Below are 27,516 nucleotides of genomic sequence, written 5' to 3'. Positions count from 1 at the left end.
ATATCACCAAAATAGAAGTGGGTCCCACATGGAAGTGACAAATGCTAAAATAAAAAAATGGTGGGGCCTACTTGTCAGCCCCTTTTCTTATCTTCTTCCTCCTTTCAATCTCTTTCTCGCAACCGCACATGCAAGAGGCTGATTCGGCCGGCCGGTGGCGACGAACGTCGGTCGGGGGCGGGCCTCGGAGGGCTTGAAGACACGACTCATCTACTCCTACTCCCGGAGAGGTCCTCCCTCGCTCCCAACCGGCCGCAACCACCCGTCGAGGTCCTCCCCTCGCGACCGGCTGGCCAAGACCACCCGGCGAGCTCCTCCCCCGCGCCCGGCGGGCCGCGACCTCCCGACGAGCTCCTCCCACGCGCTCGGCCCGCCGCGACCACCCGGCGAGCTCCTCCCCGGCGCTCAGCCGGCCATGGCCTCCCGGCGAGCTCCTCCCCCACTCCCGACCAGCCGCGGCCACCCGGCGAGCTCCTCCCCCGCGTCCGGCCGGCCGCGACCACCCGGCGACCTCCTCCCCCGCTCCCGGCCGGCCGTGGCCACTCGGCGACCTCGTCCCGCACTCCCGACCAGTCGCGGTCACCCGCCGAGCTCCTCCCCCGCGTCCGGCCGGCCGCGACCACCCGGCGACCTCCTCCCCTGCTCCCGGCCGGCCGCGGCCTCCCGGCGACCTCCTCCCCCGCATCCGGCCGGCCGCGGCCTCCCGGCGAGCTCCTCCCCCGGGCTCCGCCGGCCGTGACCTCCCGGCGACCTCCTCCCCCGCGTCCACCCGGCGGCGACCTCCTCCCCTGCGCCCGGCCGGCCGTGGCCTCCCGGCGAGCTCCTCCCCCACACCCGCCGCCGCTGCTCGAGCCGATTGAAGGCATGAGATTGTGAGAGAGGAGGAGATGAAAGAGCGAGGGGAAGGGTGATAGGTGAGCCCCACATGGGTCCCACCTAATTTTTTACTTTGAATGCCACTTAGATGGCACCTAAGCTAAAACTGAACTCAATACTGTCTTGGGAGTCGATTTGCACTGGTTTTCGGAGATGAGTGAGTCGTTATACCTGGTTTTTTTGGTTGAGGGATGTTATTCGACGAAGGACAAGAGATGAGGGAGGTAAAATGGACTTATTCAAAAAGAGAATGAGTTTACTTTTCATTTTGAGTTGAAATGGCAAAGTTAGCTATATACTACTATGATCTCTCATTTTTCTTCCCTCCGTGGACACGTGTAGTCTATCCACCAAGTACACAGCTCTTCTGGACTGATAGGCCATGAAAGCTACAGCAAACTGTTGCCCGACTATACTACTCCGTAGTATACATACTTCAGCACGGTCACACGGAAGACGTGGCCGGTGATTCGTACTCTCCATACATGTGCACCCCCTTCGAAGAAACTGCCTGCAAAAGGTCGAAAAATTTGCATCAATTCTCCCGAGATTCGCACCACTTCCATCAGCCGACAACGTGTCATGTTCACGAGGGCGACTCGTGGCAGACGCGCTTGCCACGCCGGCCTATGCAGCAGGGAAAGGCCACAAAAAGACTCTCTCCTGTACGACTATGCATTTCTTTATCCAAAGAGATGAAAAGTCGGTGCGCGTCAATGGCGCGTGCGCCGTGCACCTACCCCTATTAATAGCTCCCCTCTGCATTGTTGCGAGCTCTAGCTCACCACAGCCACACTTCTGATCACTGCTCACTCAGCTAATTAAGCTCAAGCTTTTGCTTACGGCAAGTCTTGCAACCATGTCGAACACCACCGAGAAGAAGATGCCGCAGCAGCAGCAGGTTGAGAGGCCGACGGCGTTGGCGCCGGCGGACGCGGAGATCGAGAGGGTCTTCACCCGCTTCGACGCGGACGGGGACGGCAGGATCTCCCCCTCGGAGCTGGCCGCGGTGACGCGCGCCATCGCGCCGCCGCCCAGCGAGTCCGCCGGCGGCCGCGAGGTGGCCGCCATGATGAACGAGCTCGACACCGACCGCGACGGCTTCGTCGACCTCGGCGAGTTCGCGGCGTTCCACGGCCGCGGGCGCGGGGACGCCGAGCACGAGGCCGAGCTGCGCGCCGCGTTCGACGTGTACGACGTCGACGGCGACGGCCGCATCACGGCGGCCGAGCTCGGCAAGGTCCTCGGCCGGATCGGCGAGGGCTGCAGCGCCGAGGAGTGCGAGAGGATGATCGCCTCCGTCGACGTCGACGGCGATGGCTGCGTCGGGTTCGAGGAGTTCAAGAAGATGATGTGCCGTGATGCCGCTGCAACCGGCGGCGCTGACAAGGCCAAGACGGAGTAAAACAGTGTCAGGTCATCTAGATGTGCTCGCTTCTGTTTGTCATTATTTTGACCTAGAAATGATGTAATAAAAGGGTAGTAATATCGATCTGAATCCATGAGACCATGACTGATGCTTCCATGTGTAATTAGCAGCGCCGTGTATATTATTATATGTGATTATGTGTACACCGATCTGCTGATGTATGCTACTTTGATCTGGACCAGCTAAGATTTGGCCGAACTTTTAATGACAGAATTGCTGGTCATCTTCTCTTCCACAAAGCTCATCTCGTCATACTTCAGTTTTTGTGTTTGAGTATTTCCTTTGTGTGGTTTGTGGATTCTTGGCCTATTTGGTTCTCTACCCTAACTATTTATTGGTACCCTAACTATTTATTGGTAGTGTGACAAAATCTAGGTAAATTTTGGTGGTAGGGTAAAGTTAATTAGCCTACTTTTGGTTTGATACCAACATGGAGCCAAAATTTAGTAGTATGGTGAAGAAGATTCTAGAATATGGCCAAATTGTGTATGGGTTTGGCTTCAAACCAAACTAACATATTTACTATTTAAATTACTAAAATTTTGGTAAGGCACCGTTTTGGCTTCAATCCAAAACGGCCCTCTATTTTTATGATCTTGACGGCCATTGTGAAGCCACAAAAGATTCAAAAGTAAGCAAAGCACCAATGCTAGTAACATTGTACTAGAGGATCGAGGTGGCAACTGGCAAGCAAGAGCAACAAGTGCCACTACTTCTAGAAGAGCAACAAATAGGCAACCATGGACACTTGCATGCAGATTGAGTTTTGGTTAATTCTTCTTCACGGCACTGACGAGTGACGACGCCTGTCAATTTCCCCCACCATCCACACGGGGTTCATAGCGGTAACAGTGACAACTACGAACTCATCTGCAAATTAAGCAGAGTTTATTTGCGGAATTCAGAGAAGAGCTTTTGTGTGCACATGTTACACCTCGGGTTGAAATGGAAGCACGCAGTTGACACTGGCAGATTATACATTCAGATTTGAGATATGGTAGTTAGTTCAACAAACACGGGAGATTATACAGTCTACGGCAGAGTAGATTTCTGTTACTCTGCATCTCTGTTGGATCACCGCCATCCGACAATTTTCAAAGCAACCAGCTTCCATGATCTAGAAGAAGGCTACCATAAAAAGCAGAGTCCAATTTGTTATGCCTCAAAATCCATTAGCCCTCTGAAACCTTCAGTCTATCTCAGGCAGCAATGTCAATTGCATATGCATGCAGGCACCGGCCAGAAAAGGCTGCTACATCTACTTGACTGGCCATCACTACTGAATTTTGGTTCTTCACGTCCACTCCTTTAACCACATAGTTTTGTACCTGGTCAATTATCTGCAGTAAGTAGTATGCAATCTTGTCAGCATAACTTCTGTCATTAACCTCTCTGGTTAGATATTGATCTCAAGATGCAGTGTAATCTGTAGCTACTACCAGTACATTTTATTCAGTTTGCCCAGATTGTCAATGTACATGCAGTGATGCAGGTAAGTGATCTGCTTATCTGTCAGATGCTGTGGCTGACGAGGGAAATGCACCACCTCGTTGTGAGATGCTTTCATGTGCGGATGTGCCAATTAAATTTGGAATATGATTTTCCGTTCGCCGAAATGCTTCTTGAGCTCTTGTCGTTGGGCCGAAATGTTTGTTCTGCGTTGGACTGAAAGGGATAAGTCCACTTTACCTCCCTCAACTCTCGTCCCTAGTTAAATCACGTCCCTGGTATATCGGCTCCTTCAGCTTTGAAAACCAGACCAAATCCCCTCCCTCGGTGGTTTGGCAAATCCCCTCGGTGGTTTGGCTGGTGGTTTCGTCCGACGTGGCGTCGTTGACTCGGTTGGCGACGTGACTCAGCACGGTGGGACCCACATGTAAGTGTCTATGCAGTATGAACTCACCGGTGCTGAGTAAGCGCGGAGCAGAGCAGAGGGACGGAGCAGCAGGCCACGGGCGGAGCGGAGCAGAGGGGCTGAGCGGGGCGGGCGGAGCGACGGTGGCCAGAGCAGAGGGGCGGAGCTGGGCAGTGGCGGGTTGCCGCCGGGAGAGGGCAGCGGGCGGTCGTTGTCGAACCCGTCGCCGTCGTCGTCTTCGGCGGCGGCGAGAGAGGAAGTAGAAGGGCAGAGCAGGGCGGGCAGATAAGAAGGATGTCGCCGCACCCGTTGACCTCACCGGGACGGGAGAGGAGCGGCGGAGACGGGTGGGAGAGGAGACACGAGCGGCGGCCGGTGGAACAGGAACCGCGGGAAGCATCAGAAGGGACAGAAGCGGCGCGCGGTCGCCGGCAGCTGGTGGGAGGAGAGGAACCGCGGGCGGCGGCAGCTTTTCCCTCTCCTCCATGGGCCTCCCCGACCACGCTTCCGCGCTCCTCGCCACAGTCTGGAACCCCACCGCGGCAGGGAAGAGCGGGGCAGGCCAAGCGGCGGTGGACGGAGCATGCCGACGGAGTGGAGTAGACCGTCGTCGTCAACCGCTGTCGCACCTGCCACAGCTACCGTGCTCGCCGGCGACCTCCTCCTCCTCTGGCCACCTCCACCGCCGCCGCTCCGCCCGCCCCTCTGCTCCGCCCGCAGCCTGTCGTCGCCATCGCTCCGCCGGCATCCTCCGCTTGATGGGCGCCGCCGTGGGGACGAGATCATCGCCAGCATGGTTAGGAGCTTATCGGCAGCGGCGCGCTCGGGGAAAGGGATAGCCGGCTGCGGCACGTGCGCGGGGAGGAGGTCGCTGGCCGCGACCGCGCATGGGTGAGGGGTCGCTGGCCTCGGCATAGGTGCGGGGAAGAGGTCGCCGATGGAGGCCTCGCGCGGGCATGGTTAGGAGCTCACCAGCAACGACGCGCTCGGGGGAATGGGTAGCCGGCCGCGGCACGCTCGCGGGGACGAGGTCGCCGGCCGCCGCCGCTGTCACGGGCCTCGGTGCAGGCGTGGGGACGAGGTCGCCGGCCACGGCCGCGCGTGGGTGGAGGGGGTCATCGGCCGTGCGCGGGAACAGGGAGGAGGTCGCCAGCGGCAGCCGCGCGCGGGTAGCCTTCTACTCCGGCGGCTCCGCCTGCTCGCCAGCCGTTGCCTGCGAGAGAGAGAGATAGAGAGAGATAAGGTAGGGAGAATGAGAAGGAGGAGGAGGTTGACTGGTGGGTCCTACCTTTTTTTATTTTTTTATCATTGGCACTTGCAAGGGGCACTCAGACTGCTGACATGTGAGACCCGCTTGTTGACTCAGCAAGTCAACTGTCACGTAGGACAAAACCGCCTCCAAAACCGTTCGAGGAGTCGATTTGCAACGGTTTTCGGAGTTTAGGGATGGGTTATATCCGGTTTTGTAGTTGAGGGATGTGATTCAACCAAGCGCATGAGTTGAGGGAAGGAAAGTGGACTTATTCCGGACTGTCTACTCGGTTGCCCAGCCCAGACTAGCCTTCACTCTGAGTGGGCCTCTCTCAAGTTGGGCCTAGTAAAAATAGACCAAACGCAAGGGGAAAAAGTACACCGAAGGTCGCTCAACTTGTTATCGAGTTACAAAATCATCCTCCAACCACAAAACCAGATATCCCACGTCATTCGACTGATCAAAACCGGTCACAATAGATTCTTTGGTGGTTTTGACACCAATTTTATTCAACGTGACGGCCAAGTCATGAAACCCATGTATATCCCACATGTCACGATGCCACGTCGGCATCCTCTCTCTTTCCCCTCCTTTCCCTTCCTTTTCTTTCTCTTTCTCCTCTCGAGCAGCACTCGGCAGGGGAGGAGTGCCGGCGCGGCGGGCGTGCCGGCGGCCGGCAGGGGAGGAGCGCGGCTGAGAGGAGGGCTGGCGCGACGGGCGGCGGTTGGCGACGCGGAGCACGACGACGACTCGGGGCCGCCGCTCGCTTGCTCCTGTCCTGGGGGCTGGAAGAGCAGCGCTTGCGCACTCAGCGTGGAGGCAGTTGGACTTCGGCGACGTCCCGAGGCGGGCGAGGACGGCGGTGGCTTGCCTCAGCGGCCGCCACTCCTCTCTCACCGTATTTCCTCTCTCCGCGTCGCCACTCCTCTCTCAAGACTCTTTCTTCCTCTCCGTATTTCCTCCTGTTTCTTCCATGGTTCGATTCAGTTATCTCGTGTCTGAGAAGCCGAGCTGAAGAATCAAGGGGGCTCTGAAGATTCTGACAGCTAGGTGAGATTCAGTTTTTTTTCAGGGATCTAGTGGGTTTGACTGTTCTTTTCTTTAATTTGATCTTTTGGTATATTTTAATTCGATTATAGTGCCATGTTCTCCCCCAATCTTCTTGTTGCTCTGCAATTAATCTGTGCAAGAAACCAATATGAACTCTCAATCCACGAGATGTTTGTTGTCGAAAAAAACCCAAGTTGAGTTGCAACAGTTTACTCCTCTGCACGGGTGTACTGGCTGCCCACTGTCGCCGTAGCCCCGTACTAAGTTCATGTCTAGACAGCGTCAATCTCCAATTTCTCATCACCATTTTCCATCTTCACTAGAGGTCAATGAGTCCTTTTCCCGGCATGTCCTTGCGTAGCAATGTTCATCGCAGCTTTTGTTTTGGGGGGGGGGGGGGGGGGAGATTGGTAAATGAAGCAGTCAATGACCCCGTACTAAGTTCATGTAGAGGCAGCCGCAGGAGCTCCTCCAGCTCCGGCCACCGGCGTGGTGCTCGTGCTCCGCTTCCCCGGCATTCTCTGAACCGATGAAGAGAAGAGAGAGATGATGTGGCATCCTGACATGTGGGGTCCACGTTGGTTCCACGCTCACTCAGCCGCCATGTAGAATAAAATCGGGTCAGACCTATTGTAACCGGTTTTAATTAGTTGAGAGACGACTGATATCTGGTTTTGCGATAGGAGGACGGTTTTGTAACTCGATGACAAGTTGAGTGACCTTTGGTGTACTTTTTCCAACGCAAGGTAAAACGTAGACCTAGCCCAATAGAGCAGACGATCAACTGAAGGAAAATCCATATTACGTCCCTCAACTTGTTGATGAATTTGGTTCACTTCCTTCAACAACAAAACCGGGTATACAACATCCCTTAATTGTCAATACAAGTTCATTTTACATCCTCAACGGTTTTGACAGTGGAGGGACCTGTAGTAAACTTATTCCTCAAGTTAATTAGCAGGCCCATAAAGCCCTTCCATTTTGTGTGTGAGATGGGCTGGGTTGGGCTTACATTTTAATTCCATCGTTTCCATATACGTGATGTTGTAAGGAAAAAGTCCACTTTGACTCCCTTAATTATCGACAGAATCTAATTCGTAACCCTCAACCGCAAAACCAGATAAGACGACTCCCCGAACTATTGAAACCGGTGAAATTTGACTCCCTCAGTGGTTTTAGAGGACGGTTTCGCTGACGTGGCGCTGACGTGTCGATGTTGACCTAGTCTTCATCTTACGTGGCGCTTACGTGGCATTCGAATTAAAAAAATATGTGGGACCCATCTGTCATTCACACCCAAAAATATATTGTGGGACCCACTGACATGTGGGGCCCACGTGTCATCCCCTCTTATCTACCTTCTTCAACCTCCCCCTCTCTTTCTCTCTCTTTCTGTTTACGAGCGTGGGATGGGGGCTAGCGGCGGCAGGAGGGCGGGCGGGCGAAGGCCGGAGCAGGGGCCAGATCGTCGGCGGCGGCGGACGGGGGCCGGAGCGGCGGTGGCCGGCGCCTCCTCCAACCCCATCCCGGCCAGAGTTCACCCAGCCCGGAGCGGAGTCCCCCTCGCCGCCTCTCTTTCTCTCTCCCCGCGAGTCGTCGACGTCCTCGCCCATCCCTCCCCCACGGCGCCGTTGCCGCCCCGCCTCGTCGCTCCAGATGCCATGGAGCTCGCCGTGCTCTGCACCGACCCTGTCGTGCTCTCCGGCCCCTTCCTCTGCCTCCTCCTCCACCTCTCCCTCTGCTCCTACCGCCTGTAGCGCCCGTTCCATCGTGGCGCCTAGCGGGAAAACTATCTCTTAAAAACCCTATTTGCGAAATCTGTTTCTTTGCTTGTTGTCTAGTGTCCGTGTCATCTCAGATCTTAAATCCCCGATCTATTGTTGAGTTCAATCCCGAATCCAAATCCTTCCCGAAAGTCCCTCCGCAAAAGTCTATTTCGCCTCCCCCAGGTTGGATGGGCCGAATCTCTCTCGGCCCATCTTCCCCTCCCTCCCCGGCTCTCTCTCTCTCTCTCCCTCCCGGGCTCACTCTCCGCTCTGCCCGCGCGCCGCGCGCGCGTGCGCGGCGCCGAGCCGAGCCCTCCGACTCGACCCCTGCGCGCTGTTGTTCGCGTGCGCGCGCCCGCGTAGTCGCCGTCCGTGCCGCGCCTGCGCCGTCTGCGTCACCCGGCCCCGCTGCCCTGCCGCGCCTGCAGCCGCGCAGCCGCTCAGCCCCGCGAGCCAGCACGCGTGCCCGAGCCGCGCCGCTCAAATCGTCGCGCCGCCCGTTGCTTCCCGCGCGCGCACGCCGTGGTGGCCGACCGCCTGGTCGCTGCCGCCGTCAGCCTCTGCCGCGCCTGCCCGCGCCTGTCGCCCGTGTCGCCGCTCCGCTCCACACCGCCCCGCCGTCATCGCCGTCGTCATCGCCCGGCCCCCGCCACTCCACGCGCTAGCCTCCAAGGGACGGAGGTAGAGCTCCTCCTCCCTCTGCCGCGTCGCCCCCGCTCCCCTCCTCCTTTTCCCAAAGAGGCAAGGGACAAGCCCCCTTTCTCTCCCCCTTTTCTCCCTTTTTCCCTCTCGCCGGCGTCACCTCCTGTCGCCGTTTTGGCCGCTAGCCGGAGCGCCAGCTCGTCGGCTTGACCGTCCAATGTCGGTTCCCCTCTCCCAAACCGACATTGCCGCCCCTATAAACCCAAGCTCCTCCCTGTAGCGCCCGTTCCGTCGTGGCGCCTAGCGGAAAAATTATCTCCAAAAAAAAAAACCCTAATTGCGAAATTTGTTTCTTTGCTTGTCGTCTAGTGTCCGTGCCTTCTCAAGATCTCAAATCCCCAATCTATCGTCGAGTTCAATTCCGAATCCAAATCCTTCCAAATCAAATTCCTCCGCAAAAGTCTATTTTGCCTCCCCCGGGGTCGATGGGCCGAATTTCTCTCGGCCCATCTCCCCCTCTCCCCCGGCTCTCTCCCTTCCCTCCCGCGCTCGCTCTCCCTTTCTCTCTCTCGCTCTCCCCTTCCGCTCCCCTCCGCTCCGCTCCGCCCCGCCCGCGCGCCGCGCGCGTGCGCGTAAGCCGCTCGCGCCGAGCGCCCCCCCTTTCCCCTCGCTCTGCCGCGCGCGAGCGCGTGAGCTGCCCGCGCCGAGCCGAGCCCTCCTTTCCGCTGCCTCGCTGCCGCTCCCCGCGCGTCGTTCGCGCGCGCGCGCCCGCGTGGTTGCCGTCCGTGACGCGCCGTCCGCGCCAGCGCGCGTGCCCGAGCCGCGCCACTCTACCCGTCGCGCCTCCTGTTGCAAGCCGCGCGCGCGTGCCGTGGTGGCCAACCGCCTAGTCGCCGCCGTCGTCAGCGCCTGCCCGCGCCTGTCGCCCGTGTCACCGCTCCGCTCCAAACCGCCCCGCCGACATCGCCGTCGTCATCGCCTCGGCCCCGCCACTCCGCGCGCAAGCCGCCAAGGGACGGAAGCAGAGCCCTCCTCCCTCTGCCGCGACGCCCCCGCTCCCCTCCTCCTTTTTCCCAAATCGGCAAGGGGGCAAGCCCCTTTCTCCCCCTCCTTTTTCCCCTTTTCCTCCCGCCGGCGTCATCCTCCCTCCCTCCTGTCGCCATTTTGGCCGCTAGCCGGAGCGCCAGCTCGCGCCTTGACCGCCAAAGTCGGTTTCCAAACCGACATTGCCGCCCCCTATAAACCCAGGCGCCCTCCCTTCCCCTTTTCCCCTCCCAATCTTCCCTGTTTCTCGCCCGCGCCATTGCCGTCCCTCTCGCCGACCGCAGCCGTCGCGTGTGTGCCGGAGGAGCCGGTGCGCACTAGGACGCGGAAGGGGACTCCGGGCGCGTCCTCTCCTTCCTCTTCCCCGGCCCGAGGCCGGAGAGATCCCTCCCGCACCGTCGGCCTCTCGTCACAGCGCCCCTCCTCATCTCGGTGATGCCTCCCTCCGTTCTTCCTCCTCGCTCCATCTCCCCCCCTTAGTTTTCGGTAGTAGCTCGAGTAGTCTCCCCGTAGCTAGCCGGCGCCGCCCCGACCGTTGCCACCGCTCGCAGTGTGCTCGCCGCCGTCACCGCCCGAGCTCCGTAGCACCCGCTCGTCGCCGGCCTCGCTCGGCGTAGCTCCGCTCAATCCGACGCTAGCAACGGATTCCCGTGGCCGCGTAGATGCTCTCACCACCGGGAATTGGCCCCTCGTGACCTCGTCGCCGTTTTCCCCTTTGCTCTCCGCCGGTTGCCGCCGCCGAAATCCGCCGCCGACAGACTCCCTCCGGCGAATCCAAGCCGTTGGCTCGCTCCCTCTCCTTCTTCCTCGTCGTCCCGGTGTACGCCCCGTCGCCCCTCATCGTCGCAAGGCGCCCCGGAGAAACCGCCGCCGCCCGCCGTCCATTGGCGGCCGGGCCTTCGTCTTCCTCCCGCCAGCCCACGTGGCAGCCACGTAGGCGCCACGTCGGCGCCAGCTCAGCCGAGGTCGGGTCGGGCCGACCCCGGTCAGCCCCTCCCGTGCACGCGTTCCACCGCGAGCCGTGAGGCTGCGCGTGGGCCCGCCGCATCCGTTCCTCCGCAGACCGTGCACATGCACCGCGTCCCTCCCCCGCCCGCGCGCGTGCGCCGCGTGCTCGCTCCGCACGGTGAACCGTGTCACCGACAAGCGGGTCCCACCCGGGACCGCGCGCGGTGAACCCGGTCCACCGGCTCTCTCTCCTCCCTCCCGCGCGCGCGACCGTCTTGGGCCGCCTTGGGCCGGCCGGCCCATTTAGCTCGGCCGGTCCGCCCCAATTCTCCTGGGCCGCACCCTAGCCGCCCGAGAAAAGTCTATTTTCCCTCCCTCTTTTCTTTTCTTTTCTTTTCGCTGACGGGTGGGGCCCACCCGTCATCCCCTACCTCGCGCCGCACCCGCCGCCTCGCCCGTGCCCTAGCGCCGCCGCCGCCGCAGATTTCGCCGCATCCCGCCGCCCCCGCGCGCAATAAAGAGGGGGAAATCACTCCCCGTGATTCCCTCTCTCTTTCCCCCCCCACTTTTCCCTCTCTCTCTCCCTCGGATTCGTTTGGAAACCCTCCCGCGAACTTCGCCGGCGCATCAATGGCGGCCGGATCTTCCGCGGCCGATTCCTCCTCATCCGGTCGCCCTCTCTCACTCCCAACACTATATAAACACTCCCCGTGCCTATCTCCACCGTTTCCGCCGCTCGCCGCTCTCTCTCCCCGTCGGAATCGAGCTCGCGCCGTCGTCCTCTCTCTCCGCCGTCGCCGCCGAGCTCCGGTCCGCCGCCGTCGTCGCACCGGACCTCCTCCCGCTTCGGCATCGCCTCCTTCGGCTTCGCCGCGTCCTCGCCGACCTCGTCCACCCCTTCGTTTCGACCGCCGACCACCGGAACGCCGCCGTCCTCGTCGACCCGAGCCGCGCCGCCGCCTCTCTCCGCTTCGGTTGCCGTTCCCGTCGTCGCCGTCGACCCGGGGTGAGCCATGGACCGCCCATTTCGTTTCCCCCTTCCCTCCCCTCTCTCGGCCGCCGCTCCGCCGTGCCTATGGCCGCCGCCGGCGACCATAGGGGCGCGGGCGCGCCGCATCCCGTCGGCCGTGCCGGCGAGGCCGTCTTCGGGCGCGCCCCGCGGCTGCCATGTGGGGCCCGGCCGTCAGCCGCCCGCGCCCTCGGGTGCGGCTGACGCGTGGGACCCACGGCGCCGGCCGGCGCAAGCCGCGTGCACCCGGTCCACCGTGGACCGTGAGGCTGACACGTGGGCCCCACTCCCGTGGACCCGGTCCGCGCACCCCTCCCCTCGGCTGACGCAATAAATCCGATTTTAAATTAAAATTTAAATGAAGAAATTCGCAAATATTCATTTAAAGAGCATATAAACTTCAAATGGCCATAACTTGGCCATTTGAACTCGGAATTGGACCGTTCAAGTCTCTAATTTTTTCCTAAGAAGTCAAGAACCCATTTTTGTGCTTTGTTTCTGCTTGTTATATGGAGTTTATTAGAGTAAAAGCCTTTTCTTTTCCGTTGGTCGTGTAGACGCTGCAGCTTCGGAAGATCTGCTCTTCGTGGAAGTTGAAGCCGACGTTTGGGAAAGCGAGCAAGGCAAGTCACATCATCTTTGAACATATTGAATCCCAGTTTGCAAAATTATGTTGATTTAAATTATCGCATTATCGCTTTATTTAAATTCCCGCGTTATCATTGTTTTGTTTAGCCATGCCTATTTACCTTTGTTACGACCTTATTATTATTGTTATTGTTATTATTTCCTTGTTCACCCTAGAGTAAACAAAACCCCAACTAGTGGACACTCTACTCATGGCACCACTAGTTTAATTTTAGGTAGATGCTTCGCAATTTAATTAGGTAACATTAGGTGGTTTTACAACTCTAGACTTTGGGAATATTCATATCACCTTGACATTTTGGAACTGTTGGATTATTGTGGAATTGGATTCACACCGCCCCCTCTATTCAAAATCCCCAAAATGGTTTTAGGCTGGGCTCGGGGTGCATGGTTTTGATAGTAGCACCTCGGCCATATAAGGACCGGTCTTCGGGCCTCTGTTGCAAAGCACTACCGTACTTCCACATGTCTAGTGGGTAAGGCTTAGTTTGTGGCTCAGTCTGGTTATAAACAAAAGTACACGGATGGAGATGGATGAAGTCGGGGGTCGATGGACATTCTCCAGGGCAAATGAAGGCTACACGAGCTGCGGCCCGGTAGTCGAGATGTCATGGCACAGGGCCGGTGTCCTGCTGCTAGGGGCTCAGTCCTGCCTGCCTGTCCCGGGGGTTCCGGCCGTAGGTGGGATTGGGTCGGTACTCTTGTCTATGGCTAGGATGGGTTGGAAACTATGTCACGTCTTCCGTCTGTATACCGTGGTGGTATGTGGCACGTGGTTACACGTGAGGAAGATGTGTCTTGTGGGTAAAGATGTACACCTCTGATCAGAGTATAATCTATTCGAATAGCCGCGCCCTCGGTTATGGGCAAGCCGAGTAATGTACCCAAGTTAGTGTTTTAATTCTTAAAACCTGCTTAGCAACTAAAATGTGGAATGGTTGGCCTGGGTTGGCTTGGGACGAGCTGGGACCCAGGGTCGGGTTGCCAGTTCGGTCTGAATCATCGTAGGCCTTGGGTTAAGGCAGGTTCGTGTGGGTTCACGGCCTTGATAAACAATATGGTATAGTTCTAGATTCGCGTTTACAAAATAGCTTTGAGCAACTAATTACCTTTAAATGCTGTTTACTGCAAACCCTAACCCTTTATTGTATAACTCCTTTGTACTCCCTTGCATTTATTCTGCATTTGTGGGTGTGTCTTGTTGAGTACGGTGGTTGTACTCAGTCTTGCTCAATTCTTCCCAAACCCAGAAGAGGAGTTCCTGGAGGATGAAGGCTTTGGTGTCTAGCTCGTGCCTGCCGTCAAGTGCCTGTGGTCGTCGCCCTAGTCTTCCGCTGTTTCTCGTTTGTCTTTGGGTGTGCTGGGCCTTCGCTGCCCATGTAATAAATTATCTATTTACGCTTCCGCTTGTTAAACTCTGAATTGTATTAACTTTTGGTGTACCTTGCCTCCTGGGACAAGGATTAATGCACGCACGTAAGGAACGCCCGTTGGGTTATTTCCGGTCGTGACAAGTAGCCTCCCCGTAGCTAGCCGGCGCCGCCCCGACCGTTGCCGCCGCTCGCCATGTGCTCGCCGCCCGAGCTCGGAAGCGCCTCTCGTCGCCGGCCTCCCTCGATGCGTTTCCTCCTAACCCAACGCTAGCATCGGATTCCCGTAGCCGCGTAGATGCTTTTGCCGCCGGGAATCGGCCCCTCGTGACCTCGTCGCTGTTTCCCCCTTCTTCCGCCGCCGGTTGCCGCCGCCGCAATTCGCCGCCATCAAGCTCCCTCCGGCGAATCCGAGCCGTTGGCTCGTCTCCCCTCGTCTCGTGCAACCACCCGGTGTGCTCGCTTTCGCCTGTATCGCCGTGGTTTGCTCCGCCGCTCGCCGCTGTCGTCCGCCGTCCGTTCTGGCCGGCATCGTCGTCTACCTCCCGCCGGCCCGCGTGGCAGCCACGTAGGCGCCACGTCGGCGCCAGCTCGGCCAAGACCGGGTCGAGCCGACCCCGGTCAGCCGCTCCCTCCGGCCCCGCTCGCGGGTGCGGTCCACCGCGAGCCGTGAGGCTACGCGTGGGCCCGCCGCATCCGCGTCCTCCATGAACCGCGCGCGTGCACCGCGTCCCTTCCCCAAACCCTAGCGCACGCTGCATACTCCCTCCGCACGGTGAGCCGAGCCGCTGATAAGCGGGTCCCACCCGGGACCACGCGAGGTGAGCCCGGTCCACCGGCTCCCTCTCTCCTCCCCTCCCGCGCGCGCTCTGGGCCGCCTTTTGGGCCGGCCGGCCCATTAAGCTCGGCCGAGCCGCCCCTTTTCTCCCGGGCCGCACCCTAGCCGCCCGAGGGAAGTCTAATTTCCCTCCCTCTTTTCTTTTCTTTTCTTTTCTTTTTCAAAAAGGATTTAATTAAATCCTTTTCCTTTAGACCAAAAATCCAATAATCTTAGAAATTCAATATCTTCCCAACCGTAAGTCCGTTTGACTCCGTTCAACTTCCAAAATTCCTCAAATCTCGAGATCTATCTAATGGCACGCTTAGAGGTCATTAATAGGGCTTTATTTTCGCCGTTTGTTGAGTTGTCCCGTTTTGCGTATAGTTTTGGAGTCCGAAGACCCGCAGTGCGAGGATTTCGAGGATCAAGCTCCAGATCTCGAGCAAGGCAAGCCACCTTTGAACATCTTGAGCCTATATTTGAATTTAATTATGTTGCTTGAAAAATATTATGCATTGATAGGATCGCACTTAATCTGTTTGTCCCGTCTGCAAGGCAGATTGGCGGACTTACCTAATTTGTTGCATTTGATCCTTCCTTTGTTAATTGTTATATCATGTCCCCTTGTAACCATCTAGTTGCGCCTCGATATTCGTGCACCCTATGCGAGTATCGACGGTCGCCTTCAAACTTAAAATCTGAAAAACTTCTTGGGTAAAACTTGGGTTTTACAAAAGGCTTGGAAAACCCGACACCTGGGTCAGTGCTTGCGAACTAAATGAATTTCCAAAACCGCGGACCGGGGAACGTATCGGGTGTACGGTTTCCCGCTCTTGCACTTAAGGACCGTTTCCTTGGAATTTCATCCGAACATAAGACAAGTACGACCACATGGGTGGAATGGGACACCCCTGGTTGAGTAACTAGCTTATCAGGGGAGCCTTGATGCCGAGAGACATGTGGATTCGCCGGGGTGGTGTCGGGGAGGACCTCTGGGCTTCTTGGCACAGTATGGTCTGGGACCTAACCTGTTGTTGGTCTGGGACCCCTCTCATCGGCATATGGTAAACCTGTGTCGGCTTTGGAAATGCCTTGTCATGAAAGCTTGGAGGTCTCCCGACGTGGCTGATCCCCACGGGCTGGGTGATCCGGGTTAGTAATGTCGTGTGGGTAAAGTGTACCCCCTCTGCAGAGGTCAACAAACTGTTCGAACAGCCGTGCCCACGGTCATGGGCGGATGTGAGGTGATTCCTAGCGTAGTTTTGTTTGACTACTGCCTTGTGAAATTGCTGTCGTGAAAAGGGGATCGTTGTTTGGAAAATCTGCAGCTGATGGGATCAGCTAGGCCCGGGTGGCCGTTTGAAAGTTGTTGGCCCGGGTGGCCGTTTGAAAGTTGTTGGCCGGGTGCCAATCTTGATCAATTTTAAAGACTGATACATTGCACATACTCCGACCGGACGAGACGCACTGTCTCATCCGTGTCGTTTGAGAAGCACTCACTTAGTTGTTTTCAGAAAAGAGTTCAAATAAAATCAATTGCAAAAACAACAGCCCTTTCTTTGAAGCCTGCATTAAACACTTATTTCCCATGGCTTGCTGAGTACTCCCGTACTCACCCTTGCTCTATATAAATAATCCCCCCAGTTGCTGAAGAAGATGAAGCGGATCCCGCTGACGAGGAGTTCTTCCAGGAGCAAGCCGGCTACGATGAGTTTTAGGGTTTCGGCCTAGTTCCCAAGTCGCGCCTGTGTTGTTTGGTCCAAGTCTTGGCTTCCGCCTCCCTTTTGTAATGCAGTTGTGAGCTCGGGATCTGTCCGCAGCCCGACTTGATTGTACTCCTACTCTATAATAAAGAGACCTCTGTTGCTGTGATAATCTGTCTTCCTGTGATACCAGCACTGTTTCCTGGGACTGGTATCGATTAACAGGTTAATTTGGAGCGTCATGGGCTAGTTCCGGTCGGGACTAGTTCGGGGCGTGACACCGCCCGCCCTCCCCTGGCGGCGGCCGCCGCCTCCCCCCGGACCCCCGGGCGTCCCTGTCCTCGACGCGCTCCCGCTCGTCGGCCCGGCCCCGCACACCGACCTGGCGTCGCTAGCGCGCAAGTACGGGCCCATCATGTACCTCAAGATGGGCACCTGCGGCGTCGTCGCCGTGCGCGGCGAGGGCTTTCTTGCCGGTGCGCCACAATGAGGTTGCCCGGCTGCTGCACGGCAGGGCGGAGGCGTCATCCGCCGGCCGTCCCGTCGTCATCCCGCCGCCACCGACCACTCCTGCTGGCCACACAAACAGGGGAGAAAGAGATGAGGGAGAGAGAAGGAGGAGGAAGATCTGGCCTCGCCGCCGCCGCTGCCGACCACTCCCTCGACCGCCGCTGCCGCTGCCCTAGATCCCTAGTGTCGCTTGCCTCCCGTCGGTCGCCGCCGCTTGTCCAGCTCTCGCTCTTGCAGACCGGTGAAAAAGAGAGAGAGAGAGGATGACATGTGGGCTCCATATGTCAGTGGGTCCCATAATATATTTCTTTGTGTGAATGACAAATGGGTCCCACATATATTTTCTTAATTTGAATGCCACGTGAGACGGAGACTAGGTCAACATCAACACGTCAGCGCCACATCAGCAAAACCGCCCTCCAAAACCGCTGAGAGAGTCAAATTGCACCGGTTTCAATAGTTCGGGGAGTCATCTTATCCGGTTTTGCGGTTGAGGGTTACGAATTAGATTCTGCCGATAATTAAGGGAGTCAAAGTGGACTTTTTCAATGTTGTAAACATGTACATTTCCATTGCGTATTTTCGTAGCAAAGAGAGTATCATGCGATCGATTCAAACAAAGATTCGAGAAGGATCCATGTTCATATGGACCTGCGGCTATGAAGTACAAAGTTCCTTCATTGGATTGACAGCCACACGATCCGTCACCAAACCTCACGTTTTAGTAGCCGATGTTTGTGTCTTGAAGCTTCGTACTTCCACTCCCTACGCCTAATTGATCCTCCATTATCGTCGTCGTCGTCGTCGTAGTCATGTCGTGGGGCGGCTGCCTGCCTGCAACTTGGATACGCCGCCGTCGCACTCTCCTCTCCTCTTATCCCAAGTTCTCAATTCCGGCTAGCTCTAGGCGCCCTCTGCTTAATTACCGGTAAATTAATTAGCAAACACAGTAGCATGATGAGATTAGCAGTACATGACGAGTTCAGTCCTCCTAACGAACAGTGCTAAAAAAACGAGAGATTATCGTGGACAGAAAAAGTCCATGTCGAATCTAATCTCCGATTGGTTTGTGCCCTAATGATTCCACGTTTGGCGTTACCGGCGACTAAACAAATCGCTTTTAGTTGTCTCTTCCCAAAGCCAAGAAAAGCACGGACCCGGCCTTGACACATGCTTGGATGTGCCGGTAATGATGCTTACTAAAAAGAACACCTTATCTCAAAGCACCCCCCTCTGACATGTGGGGCACGTCTCATGTGGGTCCCACTTTGCCAGTCACACAGCTCCCTGGACCCAACGAGACGGCCACGCATGCAATTGCAGCCTTGCTTGCCCAAGCTTTACTGTTACTCAAACGCAGCAAAGCCAGAGAGAGAAGGAGAAGCAGAGGTCGTCGTCTCTCGCTGTGGTGGTGGTTGCTTCGAGTTTGCACAATATTTTTGGCGGTCGGTACGCTTTAGAACTATGTCGCAATGATTTTGACGGCCGACCGATCGGACCTTTATATACGGTCTCGTCCGATCGCCGTGACTCGCCACCGCAAATCACCAATCCACGGCGAACAAGTCGTTCCAGACTCCGGCGATCACCTGCTCCTGCTGCCACGATCATGGCCTGCACCAAGGTACGGCACAATCAACAAAATTGGTTGATTGATCACTTTGCCAGCTATGTACTCACTCCTTTTCAAAAGCAGCATTATTTACGGTGATCGATTATGGTTGAGCTTTTTGTTTGCAGGGGGTGGTTTTCGACGTGAACCTGCTCGAGAACAGCACGCTGGAGGACGGGCTCGCCGGCTGGGCGGCGGTCGGCGAGTGCACGGCGCTGTCCGTGCACAATGAGGAGCCGGAGAAGGTGCCGACCGAGACCATCAACACGGTGGCCGACGACTACAAGCCCAGCGGCCGGTACATCCTCGCGGCGGGCCGCGCCGGCGAGGAGGACGGGCTGCGCCGGGCGGTGGCCGGCGCGCTCAAGCCCCGCGTCACGTACCGCGTGGCCGGGTGGATCAGCCTCGGCGACGGCGCCGAGGGGAGCCACCCGGTGCGCGTCAACCTCCGCCTCGACGACGACGACGAGTGCGTCGTCGAGGGCGGCGCGGTGTGCGCCCAGGCCGGCAGGTGGACGGAGATCAAGGGCGCGTTCCGGCTCAAGGCGAGCCCGTGCGGCGCGACGGTGTTCGTCCAGGGCGCGCCCGACGGCGTCGACGTGAAGGTGATGGATCTCCAAATCTTCGCCACGGATCGCAGGGCACGGTTCAGGAAACTCAGGAAGAAGACTGACAAGGTGAGCACTCACATCACCCGATGGGCACCAAATTTAAAACAGTTTATTATTGGTGAGAACGATCAGTAGCTAGGCGATTGGTTTCATCTCCATTTTTACGTTTCAAGAGCAATCACCATTCACCATTGCATCAGCACCTACTATACCATATATGATTAGGCGGGACCAACATACTTTCGACGTGGCACATGACACATGATGTGCCACGTACAGTACGAAATGATCGAATTTTCAAGTGAGTAGATAAACGGCTACAATGGATAATTCGTTGTTTAGATAGTGACATCGATGAGCATCATTGACACGTAACGAGAAGTCACTCTCGCGGCCACGTATGCCAAATTAACGCAAGATTAATTAGTCCATGCAATGCGTCGTACGTGAATTAATTGAGATGATGGTGAGTTAATTGCAGGTGCGGAAGCGGGACGTCGTTCTCAAGTTCGGTGGGGCGGGGAGCATATCGGGGGCGTCCGTACGCGTGATGCAGATGGACAGCAGCTTCCCGTTCGGGGCGTGCATCAATGGCGGGGTGATCCAGAACCCGGCGTTCGTGGACTTCTTCACGAAGCACTTCGACTGGGCGGTGTTCGAGAACGAGCTCAAGTGGTACTGGACGGAGGCGCAGCAGGGGCAGCTCAACTACGCCGACGCCGACGCGCTGCTCGACTTCTGCGACCGCTACGGCAAGCCGGTGCGCGGGCACTGCATCTTCTGGGCCGTCGACAACGTGGTGCAGCAGTGGATCAAGGGGCTCGACCACGACCAGCTGACGGCCGCCGTGCAGGGCCGCCTCACCGGCCTCCTCACCCGCTACGCCGGCAGGTTCCCGCACTACGACGTCAACAACGAGATGCTCCACGGCAGCTTCTACCAGGACCGCCTCGGCGACGACATCAACGCCTTCATGTTCCGGGAGACGGCGCGCCTCGACCCGGGCGCCACGCTCTTCGTCAACGACTACAACGTCGAGGGCGGCAACGACCCCAACGCCACGCCGGAGAAGTACATCGAGCAGATCACCGCGCTGCAGCAGAAGGGCGCGGCCGTCGGCGGCATCGGCCTCCAGGGCCACGTCACCAACCCCGTCGGGGAGGTCATCTGCGACGCGCTCGACAAGCTCGCCACCACCGACCTCCCCGTCTGGCTCACCGAGCTCGACGTCTGCGAGTCTGACGTCGACCTCCGCGCCGACGACCTCGAGGTGGTGCTCCGGGAGGCGTACGCGCACCCGGCCGTCGAGGGCGTCATGTTCTGGGGTTTCATGCAGGGCCACATGTGGCGCCAGGACGCCTGCCTCGTCAACTCCGACGGCACCGTCAACGACGCCGGCGAGAGGTTCATAGATCTCCGGCGGGAGTGGACGTCGCACGCGCGCGGCCACATCGACGGCGACGGCCACTTCAAGTTCAGGGGCTTCCACGGCACGTACGTCGTGCAGCTCGCGACGGCGACGGGGAAGATGCACAAGACGTTCACCGTGGAGAAGGGGGACACCCCTCTTGTGCTGGATATGGACGTCTGACGATTACTTCCATTATTTTATACTCCATACAGTTTATACTGATGATTATTTGATCGAACAGAGGGCAAAGCAACTTTTACCTCGATCACATACAACAACTACAATTTTACATTTTCAACTATTGTATGAGAAAAGTAAGGTATTGTACTGGTTAAAGTTAATTAAGAAATAAAGTAAAAACGGGCTATTCCTCGTTTTATAGTACATGATTATCTTTTTAAAAATATATATATATATAATATAACGGGATTATCTGTGCAATATATACGATGTTTTGTACTACCACATTTCATTAGGTTCAGAAAATGTTTTTTTTCCTTTCAGTTTCCAGCTATTTATATTTCTAAGGTGACAAGGAGCTGTGCTAAACAGGGTCTCAATCGTTGTTTAATAGACCTTAAAAGTTTAAATAGTTGCAATCGATCCAGCTCGAGGATCGACTTGATCGCTTTATCTGGAAGTGGGAGAGTTCTGGCCACTACTCTTCCAGCTCGGCCTACAATGCTTTCTTCTTCGGTCGAATCCCCTTTCAGTCAAGAGCCTATCTGGAGGTCTCTTGCACCCCCTTGATGTCATTACTTCCCCTGGCTAGTTGCCCTAAAGCGTTGTTGGACGGCTGACAGACTGTGCCCCAGAGGCTTACCGCATCCGGATCTCTGTGTTCTCTACGAGCAATATGAGGAGAGAATTGATCATATCGTGGTCGCCTGCCCCTAATCCAGGAAGCTGTGGTGGATGCTTCTCCACCATTGGGCATCCTAATTGTCTACTGGTGAATGAGTCCTCCTTCCACTCTTGGCTGTGTGAGAGCAGAGAACAGATTGCACGGCCACTTCGGACAGAGGGCAAAGCAACTTGTACCTCACATACAACAACTACAATTTTACATTTTCAACATTTGGGTATTGTATGAGAAAAGTAAGGTATTGTACTGGTTAAAGTTAATCAAGAAATAAGGTAAAAACGGGCTAATCCTCGTTTTATAGAACATGATTTTCTTTTTTTAAATATAATATAACGAATATGCGATGTTTTGTACTACCACATTTGGTTAGGTTCAGAAAATGTTTTTCCCCCTCAATTTCCAGCCATTTATATTCCTTTTAGGTGTGTTGAACCGATAAAAAGATAGTCCGCGCAGGCGTATAGTAAAGTTTAGAGGTTAGAGGAGGCGACAAGGAGTTGTACTAAACATGGTCTCAATTGTTGTTTTATAGAGCTTAAAAGTTAAAACACGGTTCATTTAGAGCTTGTTCAGTTAATTCCCAACGGCAAGTCTAAACGATTAATAGCGTTTCACGATGATCGACCAATATTTCACTTAAATAGATAGCACTCAATAGTAAAAGTGACAACAATAGAGCGTGAGTGGCCACCCAATTTATCTAGGTCTCTGGAAGCCCCAACATGTCCGGGGGTTGTTTCCACCGCTGTCAATGATTGGAGATGAGAGGTTGACAGTACTTCCTAAAAGGAGTAAAAAAAACATGGCATCTCTTAAAAAAGGTATAAAAACTCTTCGAAAATAATTCAAACCACAAATTGTTATGGCGGTTGACCGTTGAACAGAGGCACTTCCAAATGAAAACATGACCAGCGTCCACCGCCTTCTGGATCGAAGGCTTAAAAGGCCCAAATTGCATTGGCCCAACATATATTAAGGCCCTCAACGAAATTTAACAAAACCTTTTTTTTTGCGACGATTAAATGGAGTAAAATTTGTTGCCAAACAAATACTCCTACTGGTGTTCTTGCAAAAAAGTATTATAGCATTCATTACTATCACCGTATTTTCGTCACACGCTGTATTTTGCTAGATTAGTTCATCCCTCTAGATCTATTGGTCTTCTAGATTATCCAATGCAATAGTAGGTACTGTTTAAGTGTCTTTTGAGATATGAAGATATGTGTTGGATGTTGCAAGGAAAATATTTATTAAAGCTAGATATACAGATCGTGCGATCTCCATGCATATGCAAGTTCATTACGCATTAACTTCTATAATTTTTTGTGATCAATTCGTGGACGTGCTTCGATGCTTTCTAAGCAAGGATTTGCATGTAAAAATGCATCACGATTCACAATGTTTGCTCCGGTCGGCGGCTTGTTTGTGCCGTCAAGATTCATCCGTTGAATTCGTTCCATTCGTTCGATGTTCAGACTTCAGACATGAGGCTATGCAAGCTCAAGTGTGCAAGTCTGGAACACGAGATGCAACCATATGCATATGCTGTATTCTGATCTGCTCTTCTAGACGTGTCACGATCTTGCGTCGGCCGATTCTCGTAGCTTGACGCCATGGCTATGGCTTGTAACTTCGTTCACCGAAAAGCTAGACAGATCCAGTTGGGACGGCTGCAAGTAGCACTACTCCAATGGTGAAACATGCAGTTCACATTTTTTTTCACAAAAAAGCTAGTAGAAATCTTTTGCAGTTCACATCGACGTTTGTCTAGTACGAGTCGTACTAGCAGAGACGAGAAGATTGTCTGTTGAAAGTACATGCCCATCAGGAGGACATCTCTGTTTTTTTTTTCTTCCATGGACAGGCTTTCATTTTTAGCTTTAGGTTAACGATCCATGCAAAATATAATAAAATGCAATTGTCCCACCAACGACCGAAGGATTGATCCACTTTTACTCCTCCCAAAGCCAAGAAAAGTGTCAGGATCCGGAGACGCTTGGATGTTGCTAGTGATCATTACCATGACAGATTAATAAGAAGCTAATTTATCAGAGTGACCGAATTACCTACGGTATCTTCTCGACTAATCATCCGAGACAATCGGGCCCCACTCGTCAGCGACTTGTACGGTCCAGTGTGACGACTAATCTGCATTGCCCAATCTTCAGTTTTGTACAAAAGATAGGAGAAAGATATGAGTTAGGTAGCTAAGCTTGGTTTTAGTAGTCTCTGCTGTATGAAACACCGGTTTTTGGCTAGTGACTCTGCCTTTCCGCTGTGTCGCGATGGATGTGTGATTGCCGACCAAACCGGCAGCTACGCAGCCTTATAAATTGCCCGCCTGCGTGCGTCTCATCTCTCACACAGTCGGTCTCACTTGCCACCGGAACCCAGCAGCCAAAAGCACAAACGCTAGCTGAGACTTGCTGCAGATTCAGAGTTTTCCCCTCGCACTCCTTCGGTCCATATGGCGTTCACCGAGGTATGTGATGCTCTCAGCTTTGCAAGTTCTCAACTGTCAGCTACTCAGCTTAATTAGAGCTTAATTACCATGTCTGACTGCTCTCTACTAGATTGTAACACACCAATTCTTACAGTGGTTGGTGGCAAAGTTTGCAATATTACTGCCAGAGCTGAGAGCTCACTGGCAAACCTGCTTGTTGTTTAGTTCTTCTCTGGGACTCTGGCAACCTGAAAATTAAAACTTTATTGCAACTTCAATGGTCTTGTGAATTCATGGCACAAAAGTAGGTGCATTGTAGGTGCATTCCAATTCTCTTGAGAATTCAGAGTAGTTATGCCCTTGTAGGTGCATTCCAATTCTCTGCTTTAAAGCCAAGCAAAACTACACGAGCTGGAGTAGCTCGTTACAGATGTCTCACATAAATTAGCTGTCTGATCCTGACAAGTGACAATAAGCTAGCCAGTGCGTCACCCATATCGAACTGCTATAGGATTTCTTCTTCAACCACACCCATTTCGCGCCAGCAATCTCTGAATGGTGTTCCGCGACATGTGTCTTTCTCTGACACTAGTGTACACCATGTGTTGTTGGCGCCCGCAGGAGACAACGCACTTGGTCATGAACCATGTCGAGCACTGCGAGGATGGCGGCGGCCTGGCAGTGGCCGGCTGGACCCCGTCTGGCTCCTGCACACTGTCCGTGCACGACGACCCGGCGCCGGAGACGCCACCGCCGCATCCTCTGTCCGCTACGGAAGACGACGCCGACGAGCCCAGGCCGAGGCCCAGCGGGCGGTACGTGCTGGCGGCGCACCGTGCCGGCGAGAGGGACGGCCTCTGCCGGGAGCTCTCGCGCGCGCCGGCGGCCAAAGTCACGTACCGCGTGGCCGGGTGGGTCGGCCTGCAGGGCGCGGGGGCGGCGGACGGGTGCTGCCACGCCGTGCGCGTCGAGGTTTGCACGGACGACGGTCGCCCGGTCGGCGGCGGCGTGGTCGTGGCGGAAGCGGGGAAATGGGGCGAGATCATGGGCTCTTTCCGGGTGGACGACGACGAGCCGCCGCGCTGCGCCAAGGTGTTCGTCCATGGACCGCCGGCCGGGGTGGATCTCAAGGTGATGGACCTGCAGGTATTCGCCGTGAACAAGATCGCGAGGCTCAGGCACCTCAGGAAGAAAACTGACAAGGTATGAAAAACATAACTATAATCTATAGCACTTTTTACATAAAAAAAAATCTAGCACTACGCAACGTGATCACATGAATGACATAAGCAACATGACGAGCTATGAACTGCCTCAACAAAAAGTGAGTAGTACGTTGCACTCAAGCGCATGCAAAAGCAATGGCCCACATGACAATTCACGTACATGATCATTGCGTTGAGCAAATGACCATAAAATTTGCATAGGAACATTGTAAAATGAAAGGAAAACATTACACTTTGCTTCATTTGCTTCACACTCACTCAAGCACAAAAATTTTCACCCCATCTAATCAAAGATCCACCCAATCATACACGAATTTCTTTCTCCCAATATAGTAACAAAATATCATAACACTCGAAATTTCTGCAAAAACTACTACATAGGTGCGCAAGCGTGATGTGGTGCTCAAGCTGGGGCGGCGAACGGGCGGCACGGCGATCCGCGTGGTGCAGGTGGAGAACAGCTTCCCCATCGGCGCGTGCATCAACAAGACGGCGATCCAGAACCCGGCGTTCGTGGACTTCTTCACCAAGCACTTCGACTGGGCGGTGCTCGAGAACGAGCTCAAGTGGTACTACACCGAGGCGGTGCAGGGGCAGGTCAGCTACTCCGACGCCGACGAGCTCATCGCCTTCTGCGACCGCCACGGCAAGCCCGTGCGCGGCCACTGCATCTTCTGGGCCGTCGAGAACGTCGTGCAGCCGTGGGTCCGCGCGCTCAACGGCGATCAGCTCCGCGCCGCCGTGGAGGGCCGCCTCCGCAGCCTCGTGACGCGGTACGGCGGCAGGTTCCCGCACTACGAGGTGAACAACGAGATGCTCCACGGCGCCTTCTTCCAGCAGAGGCTGGGCGACGACATCAACGCGCGCATGTTCCGGGAGACGGCGCAGATGGACCCGTCGCCGGCGCTGTTCGTCAACGACTACAACGTGGAGAGCGCCAACGACCCGAACGCGACGCCGGAGCGGTACGTGGAGCTGGTCACCGACCTGCAGAAGCGCGGCGCGGCGGTGGGCGGCATCGGCGTGCAGGGCCACGTGACGCACCCGGTGGGCGACGTGATCTGCGACGCGCTGGACAGGCTCGCCGTCACGGGTCTCCCCGTGTGGATCACGGAGCTGGACGTGTCGGCGGCGGACGAGGCGGTGCGCGCCGACGACCTGGAGATCGTGCTCCGGGAGGCGTTCGCGCACCCGGCGGTGGAGGGGATCATGCTGTGGGGGTTCATGCAGGGCAACATGTGGCGCTCCCACGCGCACCTCGTCGACGCCGACGGGAAGCTCAACGAGGCCGGCCACCGCTACGTGGGTCTCCGGCAGGAGTGGACGTCGCACGCGCGGGGGCAGGTCGACGGCAGCGGCCACTTCAAGTTCAGGGGGTTCCACGGCAAGTACGTCGTGCAGCTCACCACCGGCGCCGGCGAGATGAAGTACCAGCAGTTCGACGTCGGCAAGGGAGATGGCCCACTCGTGCTCGACATGGATCTCTAGCCAGCCAACTCCATCATCGGGGGGGATTCATACGTTCATACGTGTAGTACATAGAACGGTTAAGTGCATTGCATATATACGGATTATATTGGGATTGGGATTATTTTTTAGATCGATCAGAAGAGATGTGATGTTGTTTTATGTTGTGATTATAGGGCCTTGGCGTGTCCGTGTGTGGTAATTTAAACCGTAAAAGAGGGTATTGGATTTGTATTTGCTACCTACAGATTTGCAGTAAATAAACGACCAATTTAAAGTACCATGTCTCGTGTGTATATGATCATGCATGAGCATACCGATTTCGGCCCGTTCTGTTGTTACTTTTGTGGGTTTTCATGTGCTAAATTGAACTGGGCTTTGAGCGGCCCAGTGCAGTGGAGATATCGGAAGTTCGGGCCTTGAGGTTGGATACTTTTCTCTGGGCCTGCACGTCCCTTCAATCTGAACTGACCTGATAGAGCCGGCCTATTAAGCATAACAAAATTGCTAAAGATAAATAATGCATACTTATCGCTTTTAGCGTAATCCCAATCGATATTTTTCACCATTTGATCGACATCAAAGATAATATTTTTTTTTTGCACAATTACGTTTTCGAGGGATGACAATCAGGTTTAGATAAAGCCCAGAAAAGTAGGAAATTGCCGGATTATTGGCCGTGGGTGATCTGATGAACTGAAGATCGAGGATTCGGGTGTATTCTATGGTACAGTTTCCCAGCGTCTACTCTATTGTTTTCCATACGTGTACTTTTTTTTGAACGGTTTCATACGTGTACTTCTACATTTTTTTAAAAAAAAATCTATAGAAAAGTTGTTATAAAAAGCATATTAATCATTTTTAAAAAACTTTTTGCTAATACCTAATTAATTGTAGGATAAGGAGGAGCCGGATATAGATCCAAATATCCGACGGTCAAAAATCGGCTACGATACATT

At 55.3% G+C, this 27,516-nt stretch overlaps 3 protein-coding genes across 3 annotated transcripts; all 3 read left to right on the top strand.

Annotated features, from left to right (window-relative positions):
- Positions 1-1,652: 1,652 nt before the first annotated feature.
- LOC4325693 (probable calcium-binding protein CML16) lies at positions 1,653-2,544 on the top strand. Its single transcript, NM_001409787.1, has one exon. It carries the CDS (start codon positions 1,736-1,738, stop codon positions 2,279-2,281), a length of 546 nt encoding a protein of 181 aa, NP_001396716.1. The 5' UTR covers positions 1,653-1,735; the 3' UTR covers positions 2,282-2,544.
- A 3,439-nt stretch (positions 2,545-5,983) lies between these two features.
- On the top strand, positions 5,984-20,940 carry LOC4325690 (endo-1,4-beta-xylanase 1). The gene is made up of 4 exons (XM_015771242.3): positions 5,984-6,462; positions 16,354-18,546; positions 18,663-19,211; positions 19,627-20,940. Exons 2-4 carry the CDS (start codon positions 18,532-18,534, stop codon positions 20,734-20,736), a joined length of 1,674 nt encoding a protein of 557 aa, XP_015626728.1. The 5' UTR covers positions 5,984-6,462; positions 16,354-18,531; the 3' UTR covers positions 20,737-20,940.
- Positions 20,941-23,777: 2,837 nt separating this feature from the next.
- LOC4325689 (endo-1,4-beta-xylanase 3) lies at positions 23,778-26,840 on the top strand. Its single transcript, XM_015786160.3, has 3 exons — positions 23,778-23,903; positions 24,486-25,067; positions 25,472-26,840. Exons 1-3 carry the CDS (start codon positions 23,889-23,891, stop codon positions 26,576-26,578), a joined length of 1,704 nt encoding a protein of 567 aa, XP_015641646.1. The 5' UTR covers positions 23,778-23,888; the 3' UTR covers positions 26,579-26,840.
- The last annotated feature ends 676 nt before the right edge of the window (positions 26,841-27,516 follow it).

Source organism: Oryza sativa, chromosome 1 (genome assembly GCF_034140825.1).
Source record: "Oryza sativa Japonica Group chromosome 1, ASM3414082v1".
Taxonomy (NCBI): Eukaryota; Viridiplantae; Streptophyta; class Magnoliopsida; order Poales; family Poaceae; genus Oryza; species Oryza sativa.
The sequence above is the reverse complement of the archived record's forward strand: the minus strand, read 5'-3'. Positions and strand labels throughout refer to the sequence as shown.

Excerpts from the sequence above, each read along its gene's own strand:
- LOC4325693 (NM_001409787.1), top strand. The coding sequence starts at position 1,736 with ATGTCGAACACCACCGAGAAGAAGATGCCGCAGCAGCAGCAGGTTGAG.
- LOC4325690 (XM_015771242.3), top strand. Across the intron at positions 19,212-19,626 it reads TCAGGAAGAAGACTGACAAG|GTGCGGAAGCGGGACGTCGT; the intron begins GTGAGCACTCAC and ends AGTTAATTGCAG.
- LOC4325689 (XM_015786160.3), top strand. Across the intron at positions 25,068-25,471 it reads TCAGGAAGAAAACTGACAAG|GTGCGCAAGCGTGATGTGGT; the intron begins GTATGAAAAACA and ends ACTACTACATAG.